Raw genomic sequence first — 27793 nt, forward strand, 5'->3', positions numbered from 1 at the left:
GGTTGAATACGCCTTTGGGAGTCCATGTGAAGGCTTCGGAAGTACTCACATCCCTGAGTACTTACAAAGGGCACTTTTAGAAGAAACGATGAGCTTCTAAGAGGAACTGATGGCGAGGTAAGTATGTAATATTCATTTACAGGTAAATCATGTTATTATTTTAAATATTTTTTCTCGGTTCATTTTCACTTTAACTACCAGCAAGCATAAAAGTAATTAGAATAATTTTGATTTTCACCCATGTTTCAGTACTTTTTCATTTAAAACCTGCTGAAAATGTATTTTAAAAAGAAGTTAAAAAACAGAAGAAAACTCTGGAAAAAAAAGCTATTTTCATATGGGCCTCTGTCTCCAATAAGTATTCTAACTAGCGCCTTGGAATGATCGAGAGGGATAAGTAGAAAGATGGATTGCTTGTCTGACAGATACAAATACCATAGAGTCTCTATAGGGAACAATATAATATCTAAAATCTGCCTTGGAGAAACTGTTTATGTCCGATAATACAGCAGGGACTTTACGCAAAATTTTCAGGGGCAAAAAATGCTGATTTTGATTATCTATCAAGACAAATTACAAGCAATGCAAATGTGATTAAAATAAATTGCAATAACTAATGCAACGTATTTCATGCATCACAGATACTCTATTGAAATGATTCACTTGTTTCACTATACATGTAAATGTGCAGCATGGTGGCGTAGTGGTTAGCGCTCTCGCCTTGCAACCCTGGGTCCCCGGTTAAAATCCCAGCCAGGTCAACATCTGCAAGGAGTTTGTATGTTCTCCCCGTGTCTGCGTGCTTCCGGGAACTCCTATTTCCTCCCACATCCCCAAAAAAATACAGATAAGTTCATTGGCTTCCCCCTAAAATTGGCCCTAGACTATTATACATACACTAAACAATACACACATTGACATAAGACTAGATTGTGAGCCCGTCTGAGGGACAGTTAAGTGAAAATATATACTCTGCACAGCGCTGCGTAAAATGTCATCGCTATATAAATACTAAATAATAATAATGATAAATGCACCATCAGTGCCTTCCCTGCCCAGTGACTTTTATTGGTAGCTAATGGAAACTGAAGAAGCTTCATGCAAGTTTTGGCTCTAATGTGTTTGAAAGTTCTTCTTCTGGGAAGTGTAGCTTTTGGCATTAGTCTAGTACTAATACGCTAGTGAGGATTTCCTCCTAGATAAAGCTCCTACAAGCTGCTTCCTGAGAAGTTCCAACACATGCAACAGCAGAAAATCTTGGTGCTTGGATTGTTTCCTAAGGGTGCCAAGTGTTGTTGGAGATGAAACAGTTTTGAGCACTGTTTGCATTGATTGGAAACTGTTCTTGTTAGCATAGAAAAACAAACCATTTTATGCCAAATGCCAGTTGTCCTTCTTTGTCTGGAGTAAAAATTATTCTTCATGGCTACCCCTATTTTCTGACTTTTTTTTTCTATAATCTGCTTTTGGGTTGCACCCAAAGCATTCCCATATTGGATAGTACCAGCCTCTGTACAAGTAGGCAATATTTTTGGGGTATCGAAAAAGGTAGGAGGCGCCCTTGTAGTATATTCTATATTCGCTCTTTGTGTATAGCTATGCAGGAAAGTTTGCCTACCTTAAATCAGGAGACTTCACTTAATGAGATGGATAAAGTAGTTTAATTGACATAGCGAATCTAAAATATACTACAAGGGCGCCTCCTACCTTTTTCGATACCCCATATACTACCCCATCTTGTGGGGTCTTCACGACAGATTGAGGATTGAAGTTTTTTCTAAAGGAGTTGCGACCACCTGTAAAAAAGACCGAGTGGAGACGGGTTTTCTCCACACGCCTAATCGAGTGGTTGACTCTGCAGCAACCCACACTTGTGAGTATTATTGCTCTATTACCTAAGCTATTTATCTGAAGATAATACACCATAAGGGATCCCGGTGTCCCTGCGTTTTTTTTTTCTCCTGTACCTACTGCAGCTTCCAGGCAATATTTTTGCCATTCCTACATACATTAAGAATGGTTTCACACACTATACTTGTTTGCTTTCTGTGAACATACATACCATTGAATGGGCATGTTTACATCTCTGCATTGTACTGTAATGGACCACACTATGCTAACAACTTTTGCAGTGTGTTGCTGAGTAATCTGTGCAAAAAAAACCCACATTGCATTGCAGTTGTTAATGGTATGAGAATAATATGCAGGCTTTAATATGCACCATTTATGTTGTTGTATGTCCACATTGTGGCGCGTTCATTACACAATGCATGCTGGGCCTGATCCAATTAATTTTTTCTCCAAGTGTTCTCCTAGGTGACATTTTCACATCGTATCAATAAAATGCCCTTTAAAGGACAACTGTAGGGAGGCTGCCATGTTTTTTTTTTCCTTTTGTGCAATACCAGTTGCCTGGCTGTCCTGCTGATCCTTCGCCTCTAATACTTTTAGCCATAGCCCCTGAACAAGCATGCAGCAGATCAGTTTTTTCTGACATTAATGTCAGAACTGAAAAGAATAGCTGCATGCTTGTTTCTGGTGTTATTCAGACACTATTGCATCCACATAGATCAGCAGGGCTGCCAGGCAACTGGTACTGCACAAAAGGAAAAAAAACATGGCAGCCTCCCTACAGTTGTCCTTTAAGCCACCAGCAAGCAAGAAAATAGAATAATGTTGGCAGTACTTTTTTACCTACTTTTTGGTACTTACTTTAACCTCCCTGCGGGTATGATTATTTCTGGATTTTAGGGTCTTTTCAGCATGTTTCAGACCCTAAAATCAGGAAAAAATAATGCCACCAGAATGCCTGCAGCAACCCCAGCACTCACTCACCTCCCTGGGCTCCAGCTCTAGAATTTTCCCTCCGTCCTCCAGGTGTCGCTGTAACTCTGTAGTGAGATCACTGACAGCAATCTCACCAGAGTGATTCAGAGCCTTGGAGGACAGGAAGAAGAATAGCTACCGAGGTCTGGATCCCCCGGGAGGTAAGTAAAAACCCCCAGTGCGTGATATACTCTGCATTGAGCTCGGGTTTACTGCCAGGGGGATTAATTGCAGAGTGCTGAAGAGTGATTTTAAACAGAAGATAAAAAATTGTCTCCCAGAAGAAAATTTAAGACAAAAAGTGAATTGAATAAGGGCCATGATGTAAACTTCACCTTAAAGGGAACCTGAAGTGAGAAGGATATGGAGGCTGACATTTTTATTTCCTTTTCAACAATACCAGTTGCCTGGTATCCTGCTGATCTCTTTGGCTGCAGAAGTGTCTGAATCACACAACTGAAACAAGCATGCAGCTAATCAAATGAGACTTGGGTAAGAAAATCTGATCTGCAACCTTGTTCAGGGTCTATGGCTAAACATATTAAAGGCAAAGAATCATCAAGACAGCCAGGAAACTTGCATTGTTTATAAGTAGTTAAACATGTTAGCCTCCATATCCCACTCACTTCAGATTCCCTTTAAAATAAATTATTTGTTGAAGTTCATAAAACTGATGCATCATGATAACTGGTCAACCGATGAAGTCACTTGGTGTTGTCCCAGGCATCATCCACTGTCTTTGTTCTGTCTAATTAACACACAAAAAATGTATCCTTATCCTACCTACATCTTTTTATTTGTGCGGTGCACTGTCTTGTTATTTAGATCTATACATAAATATAACATGAGCTTTGGAGCAGTCACACAAGGGGAAAACAATAGAACGAAAGGTAAAATGTGTGTTTAATTTCCCCTTGCATACAGATGACAGCAGTGAGAAGTTGAATTGGGTTTGCTGGAACACTCAGTGACCTACTCTTCCTGTCTGCGTTCTGTGTTATTACACTTAAAACAGAGGAAGCTGCACTGCTGTTCAGCGTAGCAATAAGCCGTACAGACATTTTTCTGGCTTTGCTGTTCAAAGAGATCCCTTCGTACCGACTTTTTCTCTTTTACTTTTTTTTTTCTTTAAACATAAAAAGTGACTGCTTCCTCTTTTTCCAAGTCTCTCTGGTTAGCAGTTTCTACTCAGCACTCTCAGGAGGATGTGAGGGATGAGGCAGACATATTACACACACATTTAACACAGAAACACCGAACATGATGAAAGAGAAGACAGACCAGGCCACCTGTTCTCCTAGTTCCAAGTCAGCGGCAAAGTCTGCTTGTGTAAGTAGATGGAACTTCTTGTTATTTGTTCCCTCCAGTATTGTTGCCGGCAGGCTCCTCAGTGTACTTCTACCTCATCTATTAGAAGCCTGTCTATACAGCTTGTCAGCCGTTACCTTCAAGATCTTGTCTGGGGGGATTCAGAAGAGCAAGATTAAAGTAAAATTAAGAAAGTTGCCTACAGCAATAAATCGGGCTTTAACACTTACCGTATACTTTAACCTGCTGTAGGCAAACATGGAACAAGAAATCCAATTGGTTGCCACAGGCAACAGTTCTTTCCATAAAAATATGTTCATATGCTTGTTATACTTTATCTACCATGTGTGTTTTACCGTCTCAGTGTTTCTCAACATTGTCTTGGTATGCATTCCCTTTGAAAGCCTGCGCTCACCATCAACCTTCGGGTACATAGTAAAGATTATCACAGTTACTCCTTGGCACAGATATATTTAATACGGGCACATTGTAATTGTTTCTAAACAATTTCTAAGCGTTTACTATTGCATCTGGTTAGCTACATTTCTAATTTGGTGTTTTCGCTTATGTAGGATTTATTTGATTTATGATTTTCAAAAACTAATGCTCATATGCAATACACTTTTTCTCTTGAGTTTTCACCTAGGTAATATTTTAAAACCATGTCAATAAAATGCAAAATGTTGGTACTTTTTCAATTGCAAAGTGCTGAAAAGATATTTTAAATAGAAGTTAAAAAATTACTCCCTTGGAGAAAACTCAGGAGAAAAGGTGAATTTCATGTGTGCCTAAATATATTATACCTAATTATCCATATCAAGCCCGAGTACCCCCTAGATCCATCAGAAGTAGCCCCTAGGATATGTGTAGCACACGTTGAGTACCTAGATGTTATAGTATAGAAAAAAGTTGAGTTTTTTGGGGGGTGGGGGGAGGGGTGGAGGTGGGATGTCTTTGGGTTTAGGTGGAGTCTGAGCAGTAAAATAATCCATTTATGTAATTCTTTGGAATCACTGAGTATTTTCCTGTTAGATATTTGTCATGTTTAACCGGAATAACTGGCATCATGGTATAGGAAATTTCTTCATAATACTTGCTTTGGGAGTGGTGATAAATCCAGATGAGATTAAATGAGCCGATGTTACGTTCTTCCACCAGTCTAATATTTGCCGTTGTTTATTGCCTATTATAAAATTAGATGGGTTGGAGAACGGGAGATTTCATAACACAGTATATTGAACTATAGCAGCTTCCCAGCAGGGGTTTTAGTTTAAGAGATAACATGACAGAGTGCTTTCAATCAGTAGCTCATTACCTATTCCTGCAGAAGTTATGTTGATGTGCATTTCCTGGATCAGTGGTCTCTTAGCTTGCTGTGGCGTTTCACTTCTTGAACTCCTGGCCTTGAAAGACATTTACCTTGGAAGTGTATGTGTGTTTTATGGGAGACGGCACATAGGATAGAATTATGACTGCATCTGGTCCATGTATACTCCTTTACTTTCAAACACCAAAATATACATTGCAAGTTACTAATATTCAACTGATGGGTCAACAATATAGGGGGAAACAGAGAACATACAAACTCCTTGCAGATGTTGACCTGGCTGGGATTCAAACCTGGGACCCAGTGCTGGAAGGCGAGAGTGCTAACCACTATGCCACTGTGCTACCCAAAGATAGATATAAGATAGAATAAACTACATGTCCAAGCAGTTCTATATAAAACGATATAAATAAACTAACCTAGGGCATTACACAGTACATACAGCTAGGCTGATCGTACAAGTATTGCTGTTATAACAGCATCTTAAAATACTCTTCATCTTATTATTATTATCATAATTATACACATTATATATGACATTTTACTCAGCACTTTATAGTGTACATGGCATTATTCATGTTACTAGCTGTTCTTTTAAATGAGCTCACAATGTAATGTCCTTACATCATAGCCAAATGTCTCGGTGAGGTAGATAGTATAAACTGGAGTTCAAGCAAACACAGGAAACAAGCAAACTCCATGCAAAAAGTGTTGTGATTGAACTTGGAACTCAAGATAACAGATATTAGTTCCTTTTGCAACCATTTTGTGTTGAGATGTTCTTCAGTCTGCAGTGAGATTCCATGAGTCACGTTGTTCTTTAAACACAACTTCCTGACAATCAATATCTTCAGTCATTGACATAAAGACACATATATTCTGCTTAATTGGTGGCCTGTGGGCTACATGCTGTCTCAGGGAGAAATTAATCATTGTCAATTAGAGAAGGAAAAATGAAAAGGGAATCAATAAGAGTGCAATGCAATCACAGAGCAGACGTGCATCGCAATATACAGGCTTCTAAAGCAGCTGGATTTTATGTTATTTTATTGGATATTCGTGCCACTTTGTACAGCCAAAATGTATGCTTACATTTCCTTCTTTGTCTGCTTAAAGGAATTCATAACTAAAAAAACAACTCACCAGATTTAGTAGTTATGTGTTAAGTCTTTTCCATCTAGTAAAGTGCTGTGATTAGATCACCTGTACGAGTAGTTTGAGTTTGGAATTATCCTTTGCACACTGATACGCGCAGATTAGTGACATTGGGCCTGATGCAGTAACATTGGCTTGCACAGATAGCGCACAACAATATTATGGGAAGTAGATGGGCAGCACCATTTTTTTTGCCCTGTTGGGTCTAATACAGAGCGCTTCTTAATTACTGGGGTTCGCTGTGTCATTGGGCCCCATATGTGAGTTTTCATATTCATTGTTTTATCCTTCATTTGAAGCTTTGTGGTATTAAACTGTCTACACTTATAATTGGTTCTTGTTTATTTCATTTGTCCCCATTCTGACAACTGTCACCCTGGCCCACATGCAATTCATTTTTTCTCCTGAGTTTTCTCCAAGAAGATACTTCTTCATCTTCTATTTAAAATAACTTTTCAGCACTTTTCAACTGAAAAAGTGACAAAAAGTAGGTGAAAAAGTACTATCACAATTATTTTGAGTATTTCTTTGCTTACTGGTGGTTTAAAAGCCATTTTATTAACAAATTGTAAAATATCACCTAGGAGAAAACCCAAGAGAAAAGTGGAATTGCATATTACCCCCTAAGTATAACTGAGTGGGACATTTACTACATTGTATGAAGACCTGGCCCAGGGCCCATATGCAATTATCTTTTTCTCCTGAGTTTTCTCTTAGGTGATATTTTTAAACTTGTCAATAAAATGCCTTTCAAGCCAACAGAAAACAAGAAAATACTCAAACTAATTTTGATCGTACCTTTTCACTAACTTTTGGGTACTTTTTTTAGTTGTACAGTCCAGGAAAGTTGTTTTAATTCAAAGATGAAAAATGATCTCCTAGTAGAAAATTCAGGTAGGAAAGTGATTTGCATATGGGCCCTGGTTGTGTATCAGATGTGCCAGTGGGAGATTCTGGGAATTGAGTTTAGAGTCATATACAACATAGCCTTGTAATCTGGGCTGTTAGGGGCTGGTAAGGCTTCATTTTATTTGTTATTGGTGACTGATCACTGAAACCTGCTGACAGCGGGGGCTCTATGCAATTAACTTTCTCTCCTGAGTTTTCTCCTAGGAGATCATTTTTCATCTGTTTAAAATAATTTTTCAGCACTTTGCAACTGAAAAAGCTTCAAAACGTATATGAAAAGGTACTACAGAAATTATTTTGAGTATTTTCTTGCTTGCTGGTGGATTAAAAAGGCATTAAATTGACAAGTTGTGAAAATATCACCTAGGAGAAAAGTGAGGAGAAAAAGTTAATTGCATTATGGCCCGGGTGTTTATTGTCCCATCACCTGTAGATGAACTGTTTAGTGTTGACTGTCTTTGAAAATATTACCATTTCTACTGGCAGCATGTACCATGAGTTACGCTATTAGCACGCCCCACGTTACTTGGGCGTGTATTACCATAGCAGTGTTCGCAGTACTCAAGTAACGTGGGTTGTGCTATTAGCGTAGCTCACGGTACACGCTGCTGGTAATATTGCCATGTTCTGTCTGTCCTTGGCAATATTACCACACTTTTGCGCATCAGGCTCATTGTCTGGATGGAATTATCTGTGGGCAGTTTTTGGAGATCTCTGCATACAGCCATGCTTTTGAGCTTACTGACAGAGTAATGAAAACCTAAGCTGTCATAAGGCTGGGGCCCACTAGAAATCACAAAAGGCAATCCCAATCATTAAGATTCATTAGCCATGCTTGGGAAGCTGCTTTAAATTACAGTACCACCGATGTATTTTGAATTGTACCTCTACATAATGGCTGCCAGGGACGGGGCATCGCACAGCAAATGCACATTTCAATTGTAAAACCAGCCTAAAAATCAGGTGGCGGTGTTATTTTTTTCATCCAGGTTTCATGCTTTTACCTATAAACACCCTGATAACTTGCCTGCTCTGGTTAACTATTTGCATGGATGGGTTCTGTATGTGATGATTTTAGCTAAGTATGTAGAAAGAGAAATCTTGTTGAGAAAGTTTGAGCAGAAGTACTGATGGAATCATGTCGACAAGCAAAAGTACTGCATGGTAGGTTTATCAAGGCCAATGTTTATAGAGCACAGATGCATTTTGCTATACAAGAGAATATTGAACAATTCACATCACTCCTGGTCCCGCTGGTGCCACTCCCACACGATGGGGCCATTTTTCTGGACAATAGCGCTGAAAGATGAGAACGCTAGTCACTTAGCTATGTTACTGCCTAACAGGGCCGGGCCGAGGCATAGGCTGGAGAGGCTCCAGCCTCAGGGCGCAGTGTAAGAGGGGGCGCAAAATTAATTCAGCTGTCATTCCTAATTGTGTTGGAAGCAGAAAGAAATAAGAAAAGGGGATACATGGCAGTGACTGCAAGCCAGATAACTAGAGATTAAGGTGTTGGGGAGGTTGTGGGCCCTGTGGCGCCTCTTAGTCTAATAGCAATCAGTGTGTGACGGCTGGGGTGGGAAGAATCAGCCTTGGGTGCTGGAGGACCTTGTCCCGGCTCTGCTGCCTAATATTGTGCTGTGTGTACAAACACAGCCCCTGCCTGTATCCCTAATAGTTTGAATGATCAAATTTCTGAGACAAGGAGCTCGATTCACAAAGCGGTGCTAACCCAGTTAGAGACTTTAGGCGTGATAACCATTGCACCACGCTGGTGAAAAGCCAGTTTAGGTGTGATAAGTTTAGGTGTGATAAGTTTAGGCATGCTAAGTTTAGATAAGTGTAGATAGCGTGCAAAGTCCCGCACGCAAAGCAGCGCCATTAAACTCTATGCGAAGTGCACCAGACTTTGCTAGCGCAAAACTTTTGATCAGCTGTGCACTGCGGTGCTAACGCAGTTGGTGCTTAAACTTATCATGCCTAAACTTATCACACCTAAACTTATCATGCCTAAACTTATCACACCTAAACTTATCACGCCTAAACTTATCATGCCTAAACTGAGTTTAGGCATGATAAAGGGCTTTTCACCAGCGTGCTAACTGTTATCACCGCTTTGTGAATCAGGCCCTAGATGTGAAGCAGCTTAAGACAGCTGCAGCCCAGCTTGGGCGCACTCAGATGCTTTCCATACACAATCTGGGCCTTGGATACCTGAAGGACTTGTTGCAACTGCATCACACCCCCACAATCTTTGATCAAAAGGAACTAATAACTTGGTCAACCCCAGAGTCCACATTCGAAGCCTTTGGAGACAGAACCTTATGTCATGCTGCCCCTACACTTTGGAATTTCCTGCCACACCCAATCAGGACATTTCCATCTCGCGGCATATTGAAGGAACTGCAGCATGCTACATTGCCACTAGCGTGCGTAGCATGCCTGCGCTAAGAGGAACTTGCGTTAGTTTAAATAAAAAGCCTAACAAGATTTACCTTGCGCTATTACAGGGCATTAGGGCTTTTGAATCAAGCCCTATTTCTGTAACACAGTTAATCCTGCAACCCTGTATTGATCTAAAACATATCTATGCGCTTTGAGTCCTATGGGAGAAAAGCACTTTACAAATGTTATTATTGTATTGTATTGCAATAGATAGTTATCTGCATAATAACTCCTGAGTTTGTGGAATACAGGGACAAAGAGCATCATTAACAGTCAAGATTTCTATTTCTCAATATTCCTTACTCAATGTTTCTATTTTCTCTTCATCCACACTACAATTTAGTGTATGTATGTAATGTATGTACTGTATCCTTCATTCAATCAATGTTCAATCCATGTGCAGAAAGTTTCTGTCAGAGTAGAAGTCCCAGCTGAAACCCCATCTGCATTCACATAGACTGCAGATCGGTCTAGCTGCTAATTTGTTTGGTTGTTGAAGCACAGGACAATTTTCAGAAATGAATTTGCCCTGTAGCATGAAAACAGAACTGACACCATGACTTTGTTAGAAGCACTGCCACCGCTTGTCACTTTCAATATTAATTGAGGCATGCCACAATCTCTGACATCTCTCTTTTCCCGAATCTGAACCAGCTCTCTGAGGTCCCACAGCTTATTAGCTCACTGGGTTTCAGGTTGGCAGATAACAGGTAGGGGATCTTCAGCTAATTTTTTCTTCTAAACTGCCATTGATAAAATAACGTTTAGAAGTCTATTATTAGGAGCTGATAAGATGTGCGTTTTAAATATTGACACAACGCTAGTATTGTATATGATTGTCTAAAATTGTATTTAAAGAGGACCTAAACCCAGGATTTCTTCTCTACTTTAAAAGATAAGCAACAGCATTATAACCTTAACAGAAAAACATGTATTTGTTACAACCCACAGAACTCCTACTGAGATGCTGCAGAGCTGTTACTCCCTGGTTTGCTGGGAGCACGTACAGGGTTAACATATAGCCTGTCTGAAGGGCACACATCAGACAGAGCTGATAGCTCAAATTACATTGACTCATTACTTCCAGATAAGGGAGAATTAGACTGGCTGTTGCCTCTAAATACATACAGGGTGAGTTTCCCTGTGTTTTCCTTCTCTCCTGTGGAAGATTTTAGGTCCTGTTTAATACGACTGAAGCATTCATTGTAACTAGCCATTAATAACTGATGAATTATCAATGACAGGTATCAAGCCAACCTGCAATCTTCAAGGGCCAGTTATGAGTACGCTAAGGTCCACCAGGACTTGGTTTCCCATTAGTTCCTGCAGGCTCAGTGCAGTGGTTACAAATTGTTTGTAAACTGTACAATGTAAGTTCTGAAACTCTTCAACATTTGCTTCTGCTGCCTCAAGTGCCCTTTAAAATGCATTATGTAGCATTGCAAAGCCAAAAAGGGCCCAATACCGCAACCCACTGCACTGCCAAGTATGTCCTGAGGAGGTACATTTGTAAATTCACCTAGAGATAGATACAAATTGGCCAAAATGATGTGGATCATGTAGTGGAGTGCTGAGCTATAAGCACTGGGTGCTGAGGCCTATGAACCCAAAACTCCAGCCTTCCATCTCTCCTACCCCTGACTTAGAATAAGGTGCCCCCCCCCCCCCCCCCCCAACACCTTAATCTCTAGTTATCTGGGTTGCAGTCACTGCCATGTATCCACATTTTATTTCTCTCTGCTTCAAACAAAATAGGGGAATGATAGCTGAGTGAGCTGTGCACCCCCTCCTAAACTGTGCCCTGAGGCTGGATCCTCTCTCGCCTCTGCCTCAGCCCTGACATCACACTGTGGGAGGGGTTTCACCACAATATCAGCCATACAGACGTCCCTGATTATCTATTTAAGAAAATAGCTACTGATTGGGATGAAGTTCAATCCTTGGTTACAGTTTTCCTTTAACCACTTGCCGACCGCGCACTCATAACGCGCGTCGGCAAAGTGGTAGCTGCAGGACAAGTGATGCAGATCTGCGTCGCCGGCTGCAGGCTAATTAATCAGGAAACAGCCGCTCGCGCGAGCGGCTGTTTCCTGTCATTTCACGGCGGGGGGCTCCGTGAATAGCCTGCGGGCCGCAGATCGTGGCTCGCAGGCTAAATGTTAACACAAGCGGGAATAATCCACTTTGTTTACATTTTTACAACGCTGCTACAGTAGCAGCGTTGTAGTAGATCAGCGATCCCCGGCCAATCAGCGGCCGGGGATCGCTGTCACATGACAGGCAGGAGCCTGTTAGAGGCTGCACAGGACAGATCCGTTCCTGTGCAGCCTCCGATCTCTCGGGCAGGGAGCGAGAGGGGGAATCTTGCGGTGGAGGGGGCTTAGAAGTGCCCCCCCCCCGCCACCCACAGCATGCAGGAGCGATCAGACCCCCCCAGCACATGATCCCCCTAGCGGGGAAAAAAGAGGGGCGATCTGGTCGCTCTGCCTGTCATTTGATCTGTGCTGGGGCTGTAGAGCCCACCCAGCACAGATCTGAAAAAACAGCTCGGGGGGGGGGGGGGGGGGGTAAAGGCTGGGTCCTCAAGTGGTTAAGCAAACCTGTAAAAACTACTAAATAAACAATAACATATTTAGAGGCTATTTCCAATGAAAACTGTATGTCCAAATTGTCAGCATATTCCAGAGATTTGAGCAGATGTAATAAATGTACAACTAAATTCCTGAGCAATTCTCTTGGTTAGTGAAGCCATCTTCCACATGATTGACCAATAGGGAGGCTTCAAAGATAAAAATGACTTTTTATTGATACTGTTAGCATATTGTTCTCCAGGGGATATCACTGGAACCAAGTGTATGTTTCTCATATGGTTTTCACTGAAGGTAGCCTATGCCTATTTCCCTTATCATCAAATGCTCAGTTTATATTGCTCAGGGTTGGATTTACGGTTTGCTGGCATCCTTTTCCTGTTGAAAACCCCTATTGCCACCTAAGCTTATCCCTTTAAAACCTAACTTACTTCTATCCACTCTTCCAAGCTTGATCATGCTAAATAATGCCTTACTTTAACATACTTTTGGTCAACTTTTAGTCATTATTATAATTTATTTATTTATAAGTAGCCAACATATTCCATGGTGCTGTACTAAGTAAGAAATGAACGTGGAGTTATATTATAATTCAGACAAATGGTATACACCAATATACAAAATACAGGATTGGTACAAAATGCAGAATTGATACAAAATACAAAATTGGTACAGTAATTACTGTGACAAAAGTAATGTGATGAATATAATGTATAATGGATTCCAAGACACAAAAGGGGGAGAGAACCCCGCCCTTGCAAGCTTACAATCTAAAGGAATAGGGGGAAACAAGAGGTGGGGTAGTAATCAATAATCATACCTAGAGGCAGTGTGGTTTAGAATATCCAGTAGGAGTGCAACTTGGCCTTAGGGCAAAGGGAAAGTGGCCTAAGGTAGAGCATACGCTTGCCGGAACAAGTGAGTTTTCAGAGAGCGTTTAAAGATAACAAAGTTTGGAGAGTGATGGATGTGTTGTGGAAAGGCATTCCAGAGGAGGGGTGAAGCACGTACAAAATTTTGTATATGTGAATGCGAGGAGGTCATTATAGAGGAGGACAAAAGAAGGTCATGTGCAGATCTGAGATTGTGATTGGGTTGGTATCTGGAGACTAGTGAGGAAATGTACAGGGGAGAGATATTGTGGAGAGCTTTGTAGGTTAGGATTAAGGGCTTGAACTAGCATCTTAATAACCAGCAGCAAAACTCCAAAATCTCAGAAGCTATCATTTCGGCTAGTTTTAAACTCTAGCTTACTTATTTTTTGCCATCTTTATAATTGGCACCCAATCCAAGCAGTGGAGGCCAAAAACTTAAAAGCCAGTATTCTGGCTATTATAATAGCTGAGTGCCAGCACCCAAATTAACCTCTCACAGCTAAAATCACCCTTGTGGTCAATAAAATGTTCTAAGCACTGGCTTAAGCTATTTTATAGCTCACTTTCTAACTCTGAATTTTTTTTTCATCCTCATACCTGGTGCTTACTCCAAGCAGAGGAGACCAAAATTTTACAGCAAGTATTGTTGCTGAATGCCACCACCCAGATTAACCTTTCACAGCTAAAATCACCCTTGTTGTTAATAAAACCCTATACACACCGGCTTACGCTACTTTATAGCTGAGTGCCTCTAACATACTTATTTTTTGTCATCTTTATACTTGGCGCCAAATCCAAGCAGTGGAGGCCAAAATCTTAAAAGCCAGTATTTTGGCTATACAATAGCTGAATGCCAGCACCCAAATTAACCTCTTGCAGCCAAAATTACCCTCACAGTCAATAAAGCCCTAAGCACTGGCATCAGCTACACTATATTATATCTGAGTGCCAACGCCAAAATCAACTCTGCTACAATACTGATCTGCTTTCTCTGTAGCAAATACGATGTATGCCAGCACATTCATGCAAAACAATCAGATTTCCTGAAAAGAGAACAGACTCTCTGCTCTAGGAATTATTGGTCTGTGAAAAGCAATGGACTACCCATAAATAGTTAATGAAAGCATCTACATAAACATCCACAGTGGAATAACAATACACTTTTACCAGTTGATAAATGGAGGCTCAGGTTCCTGAAGACAGCTGTGAGTAATAGGAAAACAAGTGACATTGTAGGTTTGACCTTGAGAATCCTGGAAGATGGTACCTTGTTTCCTCAAAGAGGTCATCGATTCTCTTTGAAATACGCTATCTGAATACATTTACGTAAAGGATAAACCTACATTTCACCTCTATGAATTTTTATATAAGACAGTGCTGTTAAAGTGTACCAGAGACGACACATACTTACCGTTTTATACGTACCTGGGGCTTCCTTCCTTCCTTCCATGCGCATGGGTTGCTCCCGCGCCACCACTGTCCGCTGCCTGCAGCTCCGGTACCGGGCCCCGTTAGTTCAGCCAGTCGCAACCAGTCTGCGCAAGAGGATGTGTGCTCTTTACGTATCTCTCCAGCGGCTGCACTTTTTTGATACATTCAATATTTAAGCTCATCTTTATAAAAAAAAACTTTTAGGTTTCTTCAACTGATTTACTATGTACTTATCCTTGTATCTATAATAGTGTGGACCTAACCCTAAGAAGAGAAGTGTATCTGGACAAGGGCATAAAAGTTAGATATCATCCATCACATCATTGCTCTGTTACCACGTACGCGGGGAGCGATCTTAGGTGGGCAAGGCCGCACGTGCTCAAGGTCATTCTAGTGCATGTTTTTGAAACAGGCAATATTAGATTGTAATAAATGTAATATTAGATTCTTCTAAATATATGGTTTACTTTTGCAAAGATTGGAGCATACATGCAAAAAAAATGTTGGATAGCGCTAGTAGAATATCATTAAAATTACCAATGTACTACTATTGGCCAATGGGTAATACGCTAATAGAATATTTGTAATTTTTACAAATATTTTACTATCACTAAACCTAACACTATTCTCACTGGGATCCTCCCGCTGTTAGTGCCTAATCCTTTGGGCGCATAGCATACCTTGACACTGATAGATGAGAGATGGATGTTTTTTGAGATTTTTGAATTTAAAATGCTATTAGACTTTATAATCTGACTTCTGTGTGTGCTGGTAAGCAGATATTTGTTAGGTGATGTGCTCGCTCTGTTATAGTTCCACACATGGAGAAAGCATACGAATAGACATGAGTTATAATCGGCTGAAATTTATGTCTTGATAGACATTCAAGTGAGCTTCTGGACTGCTGACTTTTATAGTTTGCTCTGATTCTTTGTTTTTTTACCACTGTCTGTAGTTGGCAGAGAGGTGAGATGCACTACACAGAAGGAATCATGAACACGGGCATAGAGAAGCATAGTGAAACCTTTCATTTTATGCTTTAGGGAATAAACACAAGATCTTTGTGTAACATTTTGTTTTGCCCGAGGATGAGAATTAGCTTCCTGGTAGCTTGCATCTGTATATATATTTAGTTAGTAAATTACAGGTGTCTCCTGTAATACCAATCTTCTTTTCCAACTTATGTACTCTCCAGGACTAATATGATGCCACATGCAGCTATCAAAGAAAAGTGAGACTGCAAACCAGACTGCAATGACCTATAGAAAGCTCAAAGTAAAGATGAATAGAGCAGACCTCCTAACATGCACAGTTAAGCTGAGTGCTCACCGCCTAACTGGTCCAGCGATGTCCGCTTCACAGGAAAGCGTTCAGCGACTCCTCTTCCTGCTTGCGACGTTACACGGTACTTTGCACGGAGTCGTCAGGATCTTAAAGATCCAATACACCATGGTGGCCGTTATCAGCGTCTGTCGCTATCCGTTGTTCGCGTGAACGTGCGCCTGTACCCACATTGGAAAATTGCGTAAATGACCGCTCATCCTCACAAAATCGCCGGTTGTCGGCAAAATCGTCAGGAAAATAGCTTGGTGGGTATGGGCCTTTACCATGTCTTCTGTATGGCATTGCTGTCTTCTCATTTCAATTGGTCCAGGCAATTCTCTAACTGTTGATATGTGTGTCTATGTCACATTGATCATGAAGCTGTCACTGAGATTGTAGATGCAGCGTTGTAAAGATGTCAGTGTGTGATAAAATAAGACACAATAAACATAGAGGGGCGTTACCTAAATGCAGATTGTTAGAATGTAGATGACCTCAGTCCACCCCGCAACACATAGAATAACACAGTCTTACACAAACCGCTTATATTTAAAATGGGGAGTCCAGTCATTTTCAATTAATGTACATTAAAGCCTTGTCATCAGAGCAATCCTGAGACTCTATGAGTTATAAAGAACGTATTTGCCACTAGCGATGTTATGTCCCCAAACTGCCAGGATTGTGTGTGCTTTGATTTAACAATCTAAGGGGATCAGTGCTTAATGTTCCCTTTGACAGTGGCCAAGACAAACAGTAACAAAAATCACTAGGCATGCAAATGCAAGTCAGACTTACATGATTGCCAGAGAAACCCATAAAGAAATGCTTATTGCAGAATCAGAATACTATACACATGCACTGTATGTATGTCCCTACTGTAGCTGCCTGGTAGCTCCAGTGGCGTGAGTGTTAAGAAAGTAATTGAGGAATGGTAAATCTAACTACAGCTCTCTACAGACAAGACATTACTGGTGCTCCTACCTACCTACATGCAGACTGGCAAAAATCCCTAGTGTGAATTCACCAGAGACCGAGTACATCGGGGGTAAGGTGAGTGATGGTCGAGGTTGGGATTTCAGCTACTCAAATACATTCAAAAGAAAAAGCGGTGCTCATACTGGAAATGACCTGACTTATATACTGGCTGCCAAAATGACTAATGACAAATTTAAAGAGGCAAAGCAAATGCATATTGCATCTTCTTGCCAGAATGCACAGGGTCTTAAACTAATTGACTGCTATGGCATGCAGGAGTTGACCCATGAACACATTTTTGCATCTTAACGAGGGAGCCGAGTGTAGGCCTCCCATGCTCCTAAGAAACGGGGGGCAGTGCTGACATTCCAAGCACACTCACTGCTCAGGAGCCCAGCGACTAAGTGAGAAGAGGACCGCAGGCAACCCACCCCAAGGCTTGGCCACCGTCCAAAGGAAAGATTCCTATCTTATGTGAGTTGCAACCAGCTGCAAGAGTATTCAAGATGCATAACCTGGGAGAAAAATCACCAAATTATGAGGGGTGCAGACATCCCCCCCTTACGCTGCCACCACTGGTGGAGCCAGGTACAAACCCCCCCCCCCCCCCCCCACACACACACACACACACACACACACACACACACACCACCACCACAAGAAGGAATTGCTACTGAAATACATGCAAAATAATTTGATCATTATTGCTCCCTGCCCTCATACACAGGCACTGGTACTGTCAGGGTACACCTCCCTCCACCCTCGCCATAACACATAAAGACAGAGCAAAATCATTTGCAGGAGACCTTGGCAGGTGCCTGAGGCCTAATGAATGTCAGGCTGCCCAACTACCACTTTCGCTGATCCCTTTCCCATCTCAGATTACCAAAAGGACCCTAAGGGGGAACTGAAGCTACTACCTTGCCTAGGGACCCATTTCATCTTAATCCATTTCTGCATATAGTAGACCTCAACTGAGCGGAGGTTTTCTGTTTGTTGAGAAGCTGGCAGATGGAAGCCCCTTAGGATGTCTTTAGCTGGAGGCATGTCATAGCTGCAGGACTTGGAGTTAGATTTGTCTGCATAATTACTGAATATCAATATACGGTAATACAACTTTTACATCTTAAATCTGTGATATTCAAAACACAAAAAGACAAGAAGTAGATTTATAACCATCTTTCCCATCATCTCATCAGTCATAGCGCTGGAATGATGGAAAGAATAGTGATAATTATGTGGTGACAGTGACACAGCATGTTCCATTCACTGTATTTGACTTTGGCCCAGTCTAAAAGATAGTTATGTTTTTACATATAAATGTATTAAATATATGCTGACTCATCTTTTAAAGCACGTGTCTCATTTTATGGTGCTTATCCAAATCCGTGATCACCTCATACATATTCATACTCACACATAGTCCATTTAAGCAGCGTTATGCATGCACACTTCATTAACGCACTCTATACAAAACGCTTTATATGTCAATGGGCAGTAAAGAAAGTGGAGAGAGAGCGTTTCAATTCAAATGCTTTTAATTATAGTATAAAATGGAGACCGAGAGCCCAATATAGTGTAGTATGTTAATGAAAACGGAAGAAGATTAAATCGTAAGTATTATACTTACAAACCGGGGTTGCTCTTAGGCAACCACTGTATGAGCAGGTGGGGAGATTAGGCCTGACCCCACTCAGGACTAAGATGTCGCTCTCTGTGGACAGAAGAAAGGATGGTTTGTCACCCTTCCACCAAGGGTGGTCGACTTAATGTATGGAAGTACAGAGGCGCCTATAGGATAAAATTCGATAAAAAGTTTAAAAATGTTCCGGTGGCGGTGGTGGACCAGCCACACACAAACAGACAAAAATGCTGTTGATTGGAGAAACAACAATTTATATACATACTCCTAAACAAGAACGGCAACGCATTTCACGGGCAACATCCCGCTTCATCAGGCACTGATTATCCGGAGTATCAACACAGCTTTGTGTCCAATGATAGCTTGGCACCTCTGTGAACACAGAGGTGCCAAGCTATCATTGGACACAAAGCTGTGTTGATACTCCGGTTAATCATTGCCTGATGAAGCGGGATGTTGCCTGTGAAACGCGTTGCAGTTCTTGTTTAGGAGTATGTGAATAAATTGTTGTTTCTCCAATCAACAGCATTTTTGTCTGTTTGTGTGTGGCTGGTCCACCACCACCACCGGAACATTTTTAAACTTTTTATTGAATTTTATCCTATTGGCGCCTCTGTACTTCCATGCTTTTAATTATAGAAATGTTTTTATAATTTTTAGTGAATAGGTTACAAGGTACTGTAAATGCAGCGACCTTCACTGACCCACACAAATGTTACAGCTAATTGCAATTCTTATCCACAAAATAGTATTAGCAGGAATCTATGATCTGTAAACTACAACAGCGGAGAGGTTAGGTAACGACTTTCTAAACTTGCTACTGGAAATGATAGCATAGTCCGACTGAGCTCATGGTACCCGGCCAAGCCTTTCCTTAGGGCCTGAGCCCACTGACGCAGTTGTGTCTGCATTTCAGTTACACATCAATGTTACAGATGCTGAACAGCAGACAGAAGCAGACACAACTGCATTAGTGGGCTCAGGCCCTAAATAAGAACTGATATCAAAATAAGTAAAAATATACACTGAAATGAACCTGAACAATGTTATTCAACAATGAACAAAACAGATAGTGTTCGTACTCATGATGAAACCCATGTAACAGTATCCCATGCAAAACTATTCTAATTTCTGTATTTTACAAATTCCTAAGGGCTTTTTTTGGAACAGAACTATGTAATTTATCAGGTCAATGATGTGCAGAAATAGCTGAAAAAAACTTCCAAATAGTAAGGAGAAGATTTCTAACGTTAAACTTGCCTGAAATGACTACTTAGCTTCTGTTAAGGAGGTCTGCTTTATCTTGTACATTTAATGTATAGCATACACGTATAGAAATGTCTGATCAAAGTGTGATAACACTATGGACATTTCCAGTAGCAAATAACTTACAATCTCAGTATTAAGAATACATGAAACTTCCAGGAACAAACTAAATGGGTGCATAGGCAAACACAAGGGGGGATTACAGCTGCCCAGAATTCCCCCTAAGACCAGTGCTCATGCAGTGTCTGGGGGCAGGCACAAGTTGAGACACCAGAATATCTGCAGGCATCCTGCATCTCACAGCACCACCCCCTTTCTTTCCCTGCTACAGCTGACTCAGGGTTTCCACCTTGAAAATCCTGGGTTTGCCCCTGCGGTGGGAGGGCTTAGGGCTGTTGCTAAGTGGCTGTCCTGTTCTGTAGAACAAATGTAAATTTCACATCATACCTCTCTGCATACTTTGTTTTGTGCTGCAGGAGGCTAGGCACCTAGCAACAACTGATGTCAGAATGGCGCACACCTGTTGTTTGCTCTTCAAGTTCTTCAAATGACCATTTTAAACAACAATCAGGCGTTAAGTTGGTCGTGTGTACGCACCTTCAGATTGGCTGGAAAGGAGAGTCCCTTCCTGAGACAGAAACAATTGCAGGTGCCTGCACAATAGAGTAGCTTTATCTGATCCTGACTATAATTGGTAACCAATTATTGTTGGCAGTAAGTGAAGGGCATTGTAGTTTGAAGAGAAGTGAGCAGGCAATTTTGTTTCTGATACCTGTGGAGTGAAAAACGCTATACTTATGTTAAAGTCTAAAAAAAAAAAAAAAAATTTAAGTTCTAAAATCAGTTTCTACATGGATATATATATAGTGAACTCCAGCTGTGTATGAGTTGAAATTGCAAAGTCTTTTTGCTGTAAAATGACATACATACTGTTGGTTTGAATATCACGAGCTTATTAGATAAAATCAGCAATTTCTTCCTTTTATCTGAAAAAATGAATGACAGGCTTTAGAACCCTGGAAAAGGTCTGTGAGACTAGGCTAGACATGATTAGTAATGGTCATGTCTAGGAGAACTCATGGAGAAGCATGTGATCAGTTTGGTCAGGTGATAGATATGTAAGTTTCTGGTTTGCTAGTCATGATCTTTTGCTAAAGCAGGATGTGATCACAGCAAATCAGAGCTTTGCAAATCTATCAGCTGATCAAACAAATCCCAAGCTTCTTAATGAGTTCTCCTAGAAATGACCATCACTAGACATTATTATTGTCAATGATAAATCTCCTCTAAATGAAGTAATCAGCTAGGCCAAACATGATTACCAATCAATGATTAATCTCCTCTTTGCATCTGAACTATAGTAACCAGCTAGGCTAATCCAAACATGTTTATTGAATAAATGATAATTCTTCCATCAACATCTGAATTTTAGTTACCAGCTAGGACAAACATTATTACTAACCAATGATAAATCTACTCTCTCCATCTGAACTGTAGTAACCAGTTAGGCTAAACATGATTACCTACCAATGATAAATCTCTCTGCTTCTGAACTGTAATAACCTGCTTGGCCAAACATGATTACTGACCAATGATAAATCTTCAATCAGCATCTGAACAGTAGTTACCAGGTAGGCCAGCCATGATTTTTTTTAACAGGCAAATTTTTATTGAGTCCAGCCATGATTACTGTCCAATAATAAATCTTCCCTCAGTATCTGGACTCTAGTAATTGTGATTTGGAGAGATGTAGATTGTGTAAACAGCTTCTTTTAAGTCCACATTTATTATAAAACAATCTTTTTGAATAAGTTGGGCTTGTCTGACAGATTTTTTTAGTTCATTAATCGAGTTCTTACACAGGAATCAGTCCTATGAGTCATCTTGTTTTGATATAGGAAAAAGATCACTTGTCATTCCCTAAACAGAAGTTTAGCGGATTTAATAGTTCTTACTCCTTAGCAAGAGACTGACATAGAATCGGATCTAACAATCCCCTTGCATGGGGCTCTTTGCTCTTTAAATTGGGAGAGAAACTTACTGAACTTGTTCTTATGGAGCTGTATATATTTTGTAAGATCAGGAAAGGATTTCCTTCTAGCACCATATTTTCCTCTGTCCAAGTCCAGAGTAAATTCTGGCCCAAACAAAACGCTAGCCTCAAAATGTATTAGCAGCCTTGTGACTTAGGAACCAAATCTGCCACATGAGCAGACATAAGCTGGCAGGCTCTTACAATGTATTTTGAAATATAGTTCAAGGTCTGACATGTAATCAAAACAGCCCTGCTAGAAGCTTTAAGCAATCCCATCTTGAACTAACAACAAGAAGTTTTAAATCAGGATGATACCATTTATTGGCTAACTACAAATGAATAATGTTTATTCTTAGAAATGTTTATTCTTATTCATTTGTAGTTAGCCAATAAATGGTATCATCCTGATTTAAAACTTCTTGCTTTTACTGATGGCTAACACGGTACAATACCCTACTGCTACTATCTTGAACTAAAACAAAGATTTAATGGATTGGTCAGTAGCTATATCACTCTCCCGTTCCACCTTAACATAAATAACAGGGGTTGTGCTTCCTCAGCAGTTTTAATATTTTTCCTTTGATCAACCAAATCCTGTGAACGAGCTGATACACACTCCACAGAAAGCAATGCTGGGCATATATCAGTGACATCTATAAATGCCATATAAATTACAGATGAGATGGATTTTGTGGAAACATCTTCTAAAGCCCAGTCAACTGGACCAGGGCTTCCGAGCCCTGTCCTCAAGTACCACCAACAGTGCATCTTTTGCAGAAAACCCTAAACATGCACAGGTGGGGTAATTCGTGTCTTATGAGTGCTGATTAACTACCTCTGTGGATTTCCACAAAGCATGCATTGTTGGTGGTACTTGAGGACAGTTTCAACAGATTACCATCAACCAAAATTTTCTGGAAAATACTACCCTCATTTACCCGTATAAGTGAGGTAATTCTGTGGGGAAATTTCTTTTTTTTTCCTATTAAAGGGAATCTGAAGTGAAAATAAACTTATGATATAATGAATTGTATGTGTAGTACAGCTAAGAAATAGAACATTAGCAGCAAAGATATTGTTTCCAGTACAGGAAGAGTTAAGAAACTTCAGTTGTTATATATGCAAAAGAGCTTATCTGAGCAAAAAAGTCATGGACAGCACTGTCTTTTGAAGCTCTTATCTCAAATATCTCTCATTGTTTCTTGTTTGTTTCTTGTTTTCCTGCAGAGGAAAGTTGAAAAGGTCATTAGCTCTGCTCTGTGAAATCATTTAAAATGCTGAATGTATTGTATAAACTGCATATATTAGATAAAGATGCAATGTTATTAAAAAAAAGCTATATAACTGAAAATAAAAATAGGAGACTCATTTCTTTGCTACTAATGTTCTATTAATTATCCGCACTACACTTCGAATTAAATATATCATAATTTTTTTTTTCACTTCAGTGTCACTTTAATTACCAGCTCCTCACCTGCGGAGAATAATAAGGTTTCATTCGGCCTGCGTTTCTGTGTTACAAATAGAGGTGTGCAATGACTCTGAGAGGTTACAGAGGTGACTCCCTGTTGCCAGCACAATCATACTGTCCTCCTCCGTTGCACTGAGAGAAAAAACACGGTGGAAACCTTGTGAGGATTCACCTAACAGGGTGAACTCAGGGGGCTTGTGTTGTCATTTGATTTCCAGCAATGCATGCGGGAGGCTGTAGGCTAGTCTACTAGCTGTTGCAACTTGGCTGGCCTTTCGCAAAACAAAGTGTCTTGTCATAATTTTGTTATGTGCATTTTTAGAAATGAATTTGACAAAAGAAGAACATTTTTTATGTTAGTAACAGATTTTAAGACTTTAAAGAGGAAGTTCAATGAAAATAATGTAATAAAAAAGTGCTTCATTTTTACAATAATTATGTATAAATGATTTAGTCAGTGTTTGCCCATTGTGAAATCTTTTAAGCCCCTGATTTACATTCTGACATTTATTACATGGTGACATTTTTACTGTTGGCAGGTGATGTAGCTGCTGCATGCTTTTTTGGCAGTTGGAAACAGCTGTAAACAGCTATTTCCCACAATGCAGCAAGGTTCACAGACAGGAAACTGCCAGGAGTACGTACTCAAGAGTTTCTTGTGGGAGGGGTTTCACCACAATATCAGTCATACAGCACCCCCTGATGGTCTGTTTTTGAAAAGGAATAGATTCCTCATGTAAAATGGGGTATCAGCTACTGATTGGGATAAAGTTCAATTCTTGGTCGGAGTTTCTCTTTAAATGTGTTTTAATCTGCAACACTTCCATCCATGACTGATATAGGTGATATAATGAGCCAGTGACAGTAAGGTATAATGTGGATAATTTTTGCTGGTGGAGCAGGAGCTGAGCAGTCATAACTGCTTTTATCGACATTAGAACAGAAGCAACGTAAGGGCTAGTTTGAAAAAAAAAAATGACACTCTATAACTATATTCAAAGAACACTACTAGATAGATACCCTCTATGTATATAGAGTCTTGCATGGATTTTAAGGTGCCCAAGCAAAATGGCAGTGGTAGAGTACTGCTGCTATGTAGCTGAACTCTGCAAGAATGGTGCTTGCCTTGTATTTTTGTGCAGCTATAAATCCGGTTGCTGGGAGCAGTAGTGCACCAGAGTGTGGCTAGACTATACACGAACTCCAGCCTTTTTGATCATTAGACTGGCTGAGGATATTAATTACCAAGTTTAGTCTTTGTGTTAGGAGTAGGAAAATGGAGGTTAGTGTTAAAAGTAGGTGGGGGTTAGTGTTAGGAGTAGGTTGTGGAAGGTTAGCAATAGGAGAAGGTGGCGGGATGTTAGTGTTAGGAGTAGGTGGAGGGGGGGTTAGTGTTAGAAATAGGTGGGGGAAGTTTGTGTTAAGAGTAGGTGGAGGAGGTTAGTATTAGGAGTAGGTAGGGGGAAGATAGTATTAGAAATAGGTTGGGGAGGTTAGTGTTAGGAGTAGCGTGGTGAGCTTAGTATTAATAGTAGGTGGGGGAGGTTAGTGTTAGGAGTAGCGTGGTGAGGTTAGTGTTAGGAGTAGGTGGGGGATGTTAGTGTTAGGAGTAGGTGGAGGGGGGGTTAGTGTTAGAAATAGGTGGGGGAAGTTTGTGTTAAGAGTAGGTGGAGGAGGTTAGTATTAGGAGTAGGTAGGGGGAAGATAGTATTAGAAATAGGTTGGGGAGGTTAGTGTTAGGAGTAGCGTGGTGAGCTTAGTATTAATAGTAGGTGGGGGAGGTTAGTGTTAGGAGTAGCGTGGTGAGGTTAGTGTTAGGAGTAGGTGGGGGATGTTAGTGTTAACAGTAGGTGGGGGAGGTTAGTGTTAGGAGTAGGTTGGTGAAGTTAATGTTATGAGTAAGTTGGTGAGGTTAGTGTTATCAGTAGTTGGGGGAGGTTAGTGTTGGGAAGTGGGGGGAGGTTAGTGTTAGGAAGTGGGGGGAGGTTAGTGTTCGGTGTTGATAGGGGAGGGTTAGTGTTAGAATTAGGTTACAGTGGGGGATAGTAGAATATTAGTAAAATGACCAGTATTCCACTCTCGGCATTACCTGCTGTTGCCCATATTTCCTTGGACCTCTACTCCATTTATTAAGAGCAGTGCACACTGGATTGGAAAGTATAATACTCTATACGGCCTCTCCATGCAAAACCTAACTAAAATACAACACCAGCCAGAGTTTTCTCTTTATTTTCTATTTCCTTTTTGTTGGATAAAGTGCCAACAATAATTGTTGATGAAAGTCTCCATTATAATATTGAATACTTTATTGTGTTACCCATCTATCCTTTTAAACAGCAGATCGATATGCTTAACATGAGCCTTCAGTATTATGTGGCTGCTTTCGGTATTTCTGTTAAAAGTAAGAAATAACGAAGTCCTGAAATAATAAATATTTAGGGTTTTTTCTTACAGCTAAGATCAATAATATACACTTGGTTATGTGCTGTTCTGAAAAGAATCTGGTTCTGTTCTGTTAATACAGGACTTACAAATGTGCAGCTGCATTTTTTTTGTCACTTCCTTTGCTTTGTTTTATGCTCAGGAAATCATGTGCAGCTAAAAACAATCCTTTATGCTGCAACAATGTAATTTCAATGTTCAGGTTCCTCGGAGAAGAACGCCCTTTGGGACCGCAGGAACAAAAATGTTTATGGAACAGGAAAAGATCTGTTAGGATTTATAGCGGTATAATGTTCTAAAGAAAGACCCTTTAACTCTGTCAGCTCAGCAATAACTGAACAAACACATCCACCCTGCCTGTAACTTGAAGGTCAAATCACGGGGATGTCTTGTATAACTTCTGTATGTGCGCCAGCAAAGAAAATGATTTTGTGGCGAGAAATGGGAGTGAATTCATCTTATTGTTACCTGTGTGAGAAGGTTTAACCCGACATTACACTATGCAGACGTCTTTATTCGCTAGCCTTGGTGTACTATTGTTTCAAGGTGTTCTTGGCAGTAGGTCAGCTGTATGTTGGCCGGACTTCATAGGAAGCTGAATAAGAAGAGATCATCTTTTTATGTCAAGGCCTCAGGTTTAACAACACCATGGATTGTAAGGTTACCTTTTGCCAGCATGCAAGTCGGCATAGCAGATTAACCACACATCTCTCTGCCTCACTGACGACTCATCTGCCTCGCACACAGGAGAGGTCAGGAAAACTCTCACCTACAGGACAACTGTAATGTGAGGCTGCCTATTTATTTCCTTTCCTTTATTTCCTTTAAAGTAAGACCAGTTGCCTGGCAGTCCTGCTGATCCTCTGCCCCAAATACCTTTAGCCATAGACCCTGAACAAGCATGCATCACTGCATCACAGTTCTTACATGTTGATTACCTGGTACTTTTCCGTTAGTCGGGCGCAACCGATAGATGGCGCTAATTACATTAATAGTCACGTAACAGAATGTAACTTAATGTAAGAGGCACGTAACAAATGAAATGTAATAGTCACCGTTAGCCGCCCGTTCCTCATGTGTTCCGTGAGCCCGTTATCCGCCGCCGGCTTCGGCTCTCTCTCCTCCCCCTGCCTCTCTCCTATAGAACACTGGCAGCCGGGGGACACGCGTGTCCCCGAGAGTCGTTCGTCGCAAGAAACAAGCAGAGAGCGGGGAGGCTACAGACATTGCTTCTGCCAGCACCCGCTCTACTAGAACGAACGGCAGGATTCCCTGCCGCGACGAACGACTCTGGGGGACACGCATGTCCCTGGCTGACAGTATTGCATAGGAGAGAGGCAGGGGGAGGAGAGAGAGCCGAAGCCGGCGGCAGATAACAGGCTCACGGAACACATGAGGAACGGGCGGCTAACGGTGACTATTACATTTCATTTGTTACGTGCCTCTTACATTATATTACATTTGTTCCAAGTTACACTTCTGTTACGTGACTATTAATGTAATTAGCGCCATCTATCGGTTGCGCCCTGGCTAACGGAAAAGTACCGATTACCTAATGCACAATTTACTTTCCCAGCATGCAAATATCTGCTACCTTTCTGATATTCCATCTCTTTCTATTCTGTGGTCTGTTATGACTCAAGTGAGGATTGCAAACTTTTGCCAAAAAGTTTCACGCAGTGGTTTTGAACTAGAGAAAGCGCACCAGCTCCTTCTCTGCTTGGTTTATTTGTCCTAGTATTGACCACGGTCAAATCAGTTTTCCAGTGTGGCCA

The 27793-nt window shown here is 40.8% G+C and overlaps 1 protein-coding gene across 16 annotated transcripts in view; it reads left to right on the plus strand.

The window, feature by feature from the left end:
* Window positions 1–27793, plus strand: part of TJP1 (tight junction protein 1) — a 622292-nt gene that overhangs the window by 320168 nt on the left and 274331 nt on the right. Inside the window, exon 1 of one of the 16 annotated variants that reach the window (XM_068275561.1) lies at window positions 4033–4155. The exons of the other annotated variants lie outside the window; for them this stretch is intronic. Within the exon in view, the coding sequence (XP_068131662.1) occupies window positions 4087–4155 (69 nt within the window). The 5' untranslated portion in view covers window positions 4033–4086. Of the gene's footprint in view, window positions 1–4032; window positions 4156–27793 lie in introns of those variants that run through there. 16 annotated transcript variants of the gene reach the window in all.

Source organism: Hyperolius riggenbachi, chromosome 3 (assembly GCF_040937935.1).
Source record: "Hyperolius riggenbachi isolate aHypRig1 chromosome 3, aHypRig1.pri, whole genome shotgun sequence".
Lineage (NCBI taxonomy): Eukaryota > Metazoa > Chordata > Amphibia > Anura > Hyperoliidae > Hyperolius > Hyperolius riggenbachi.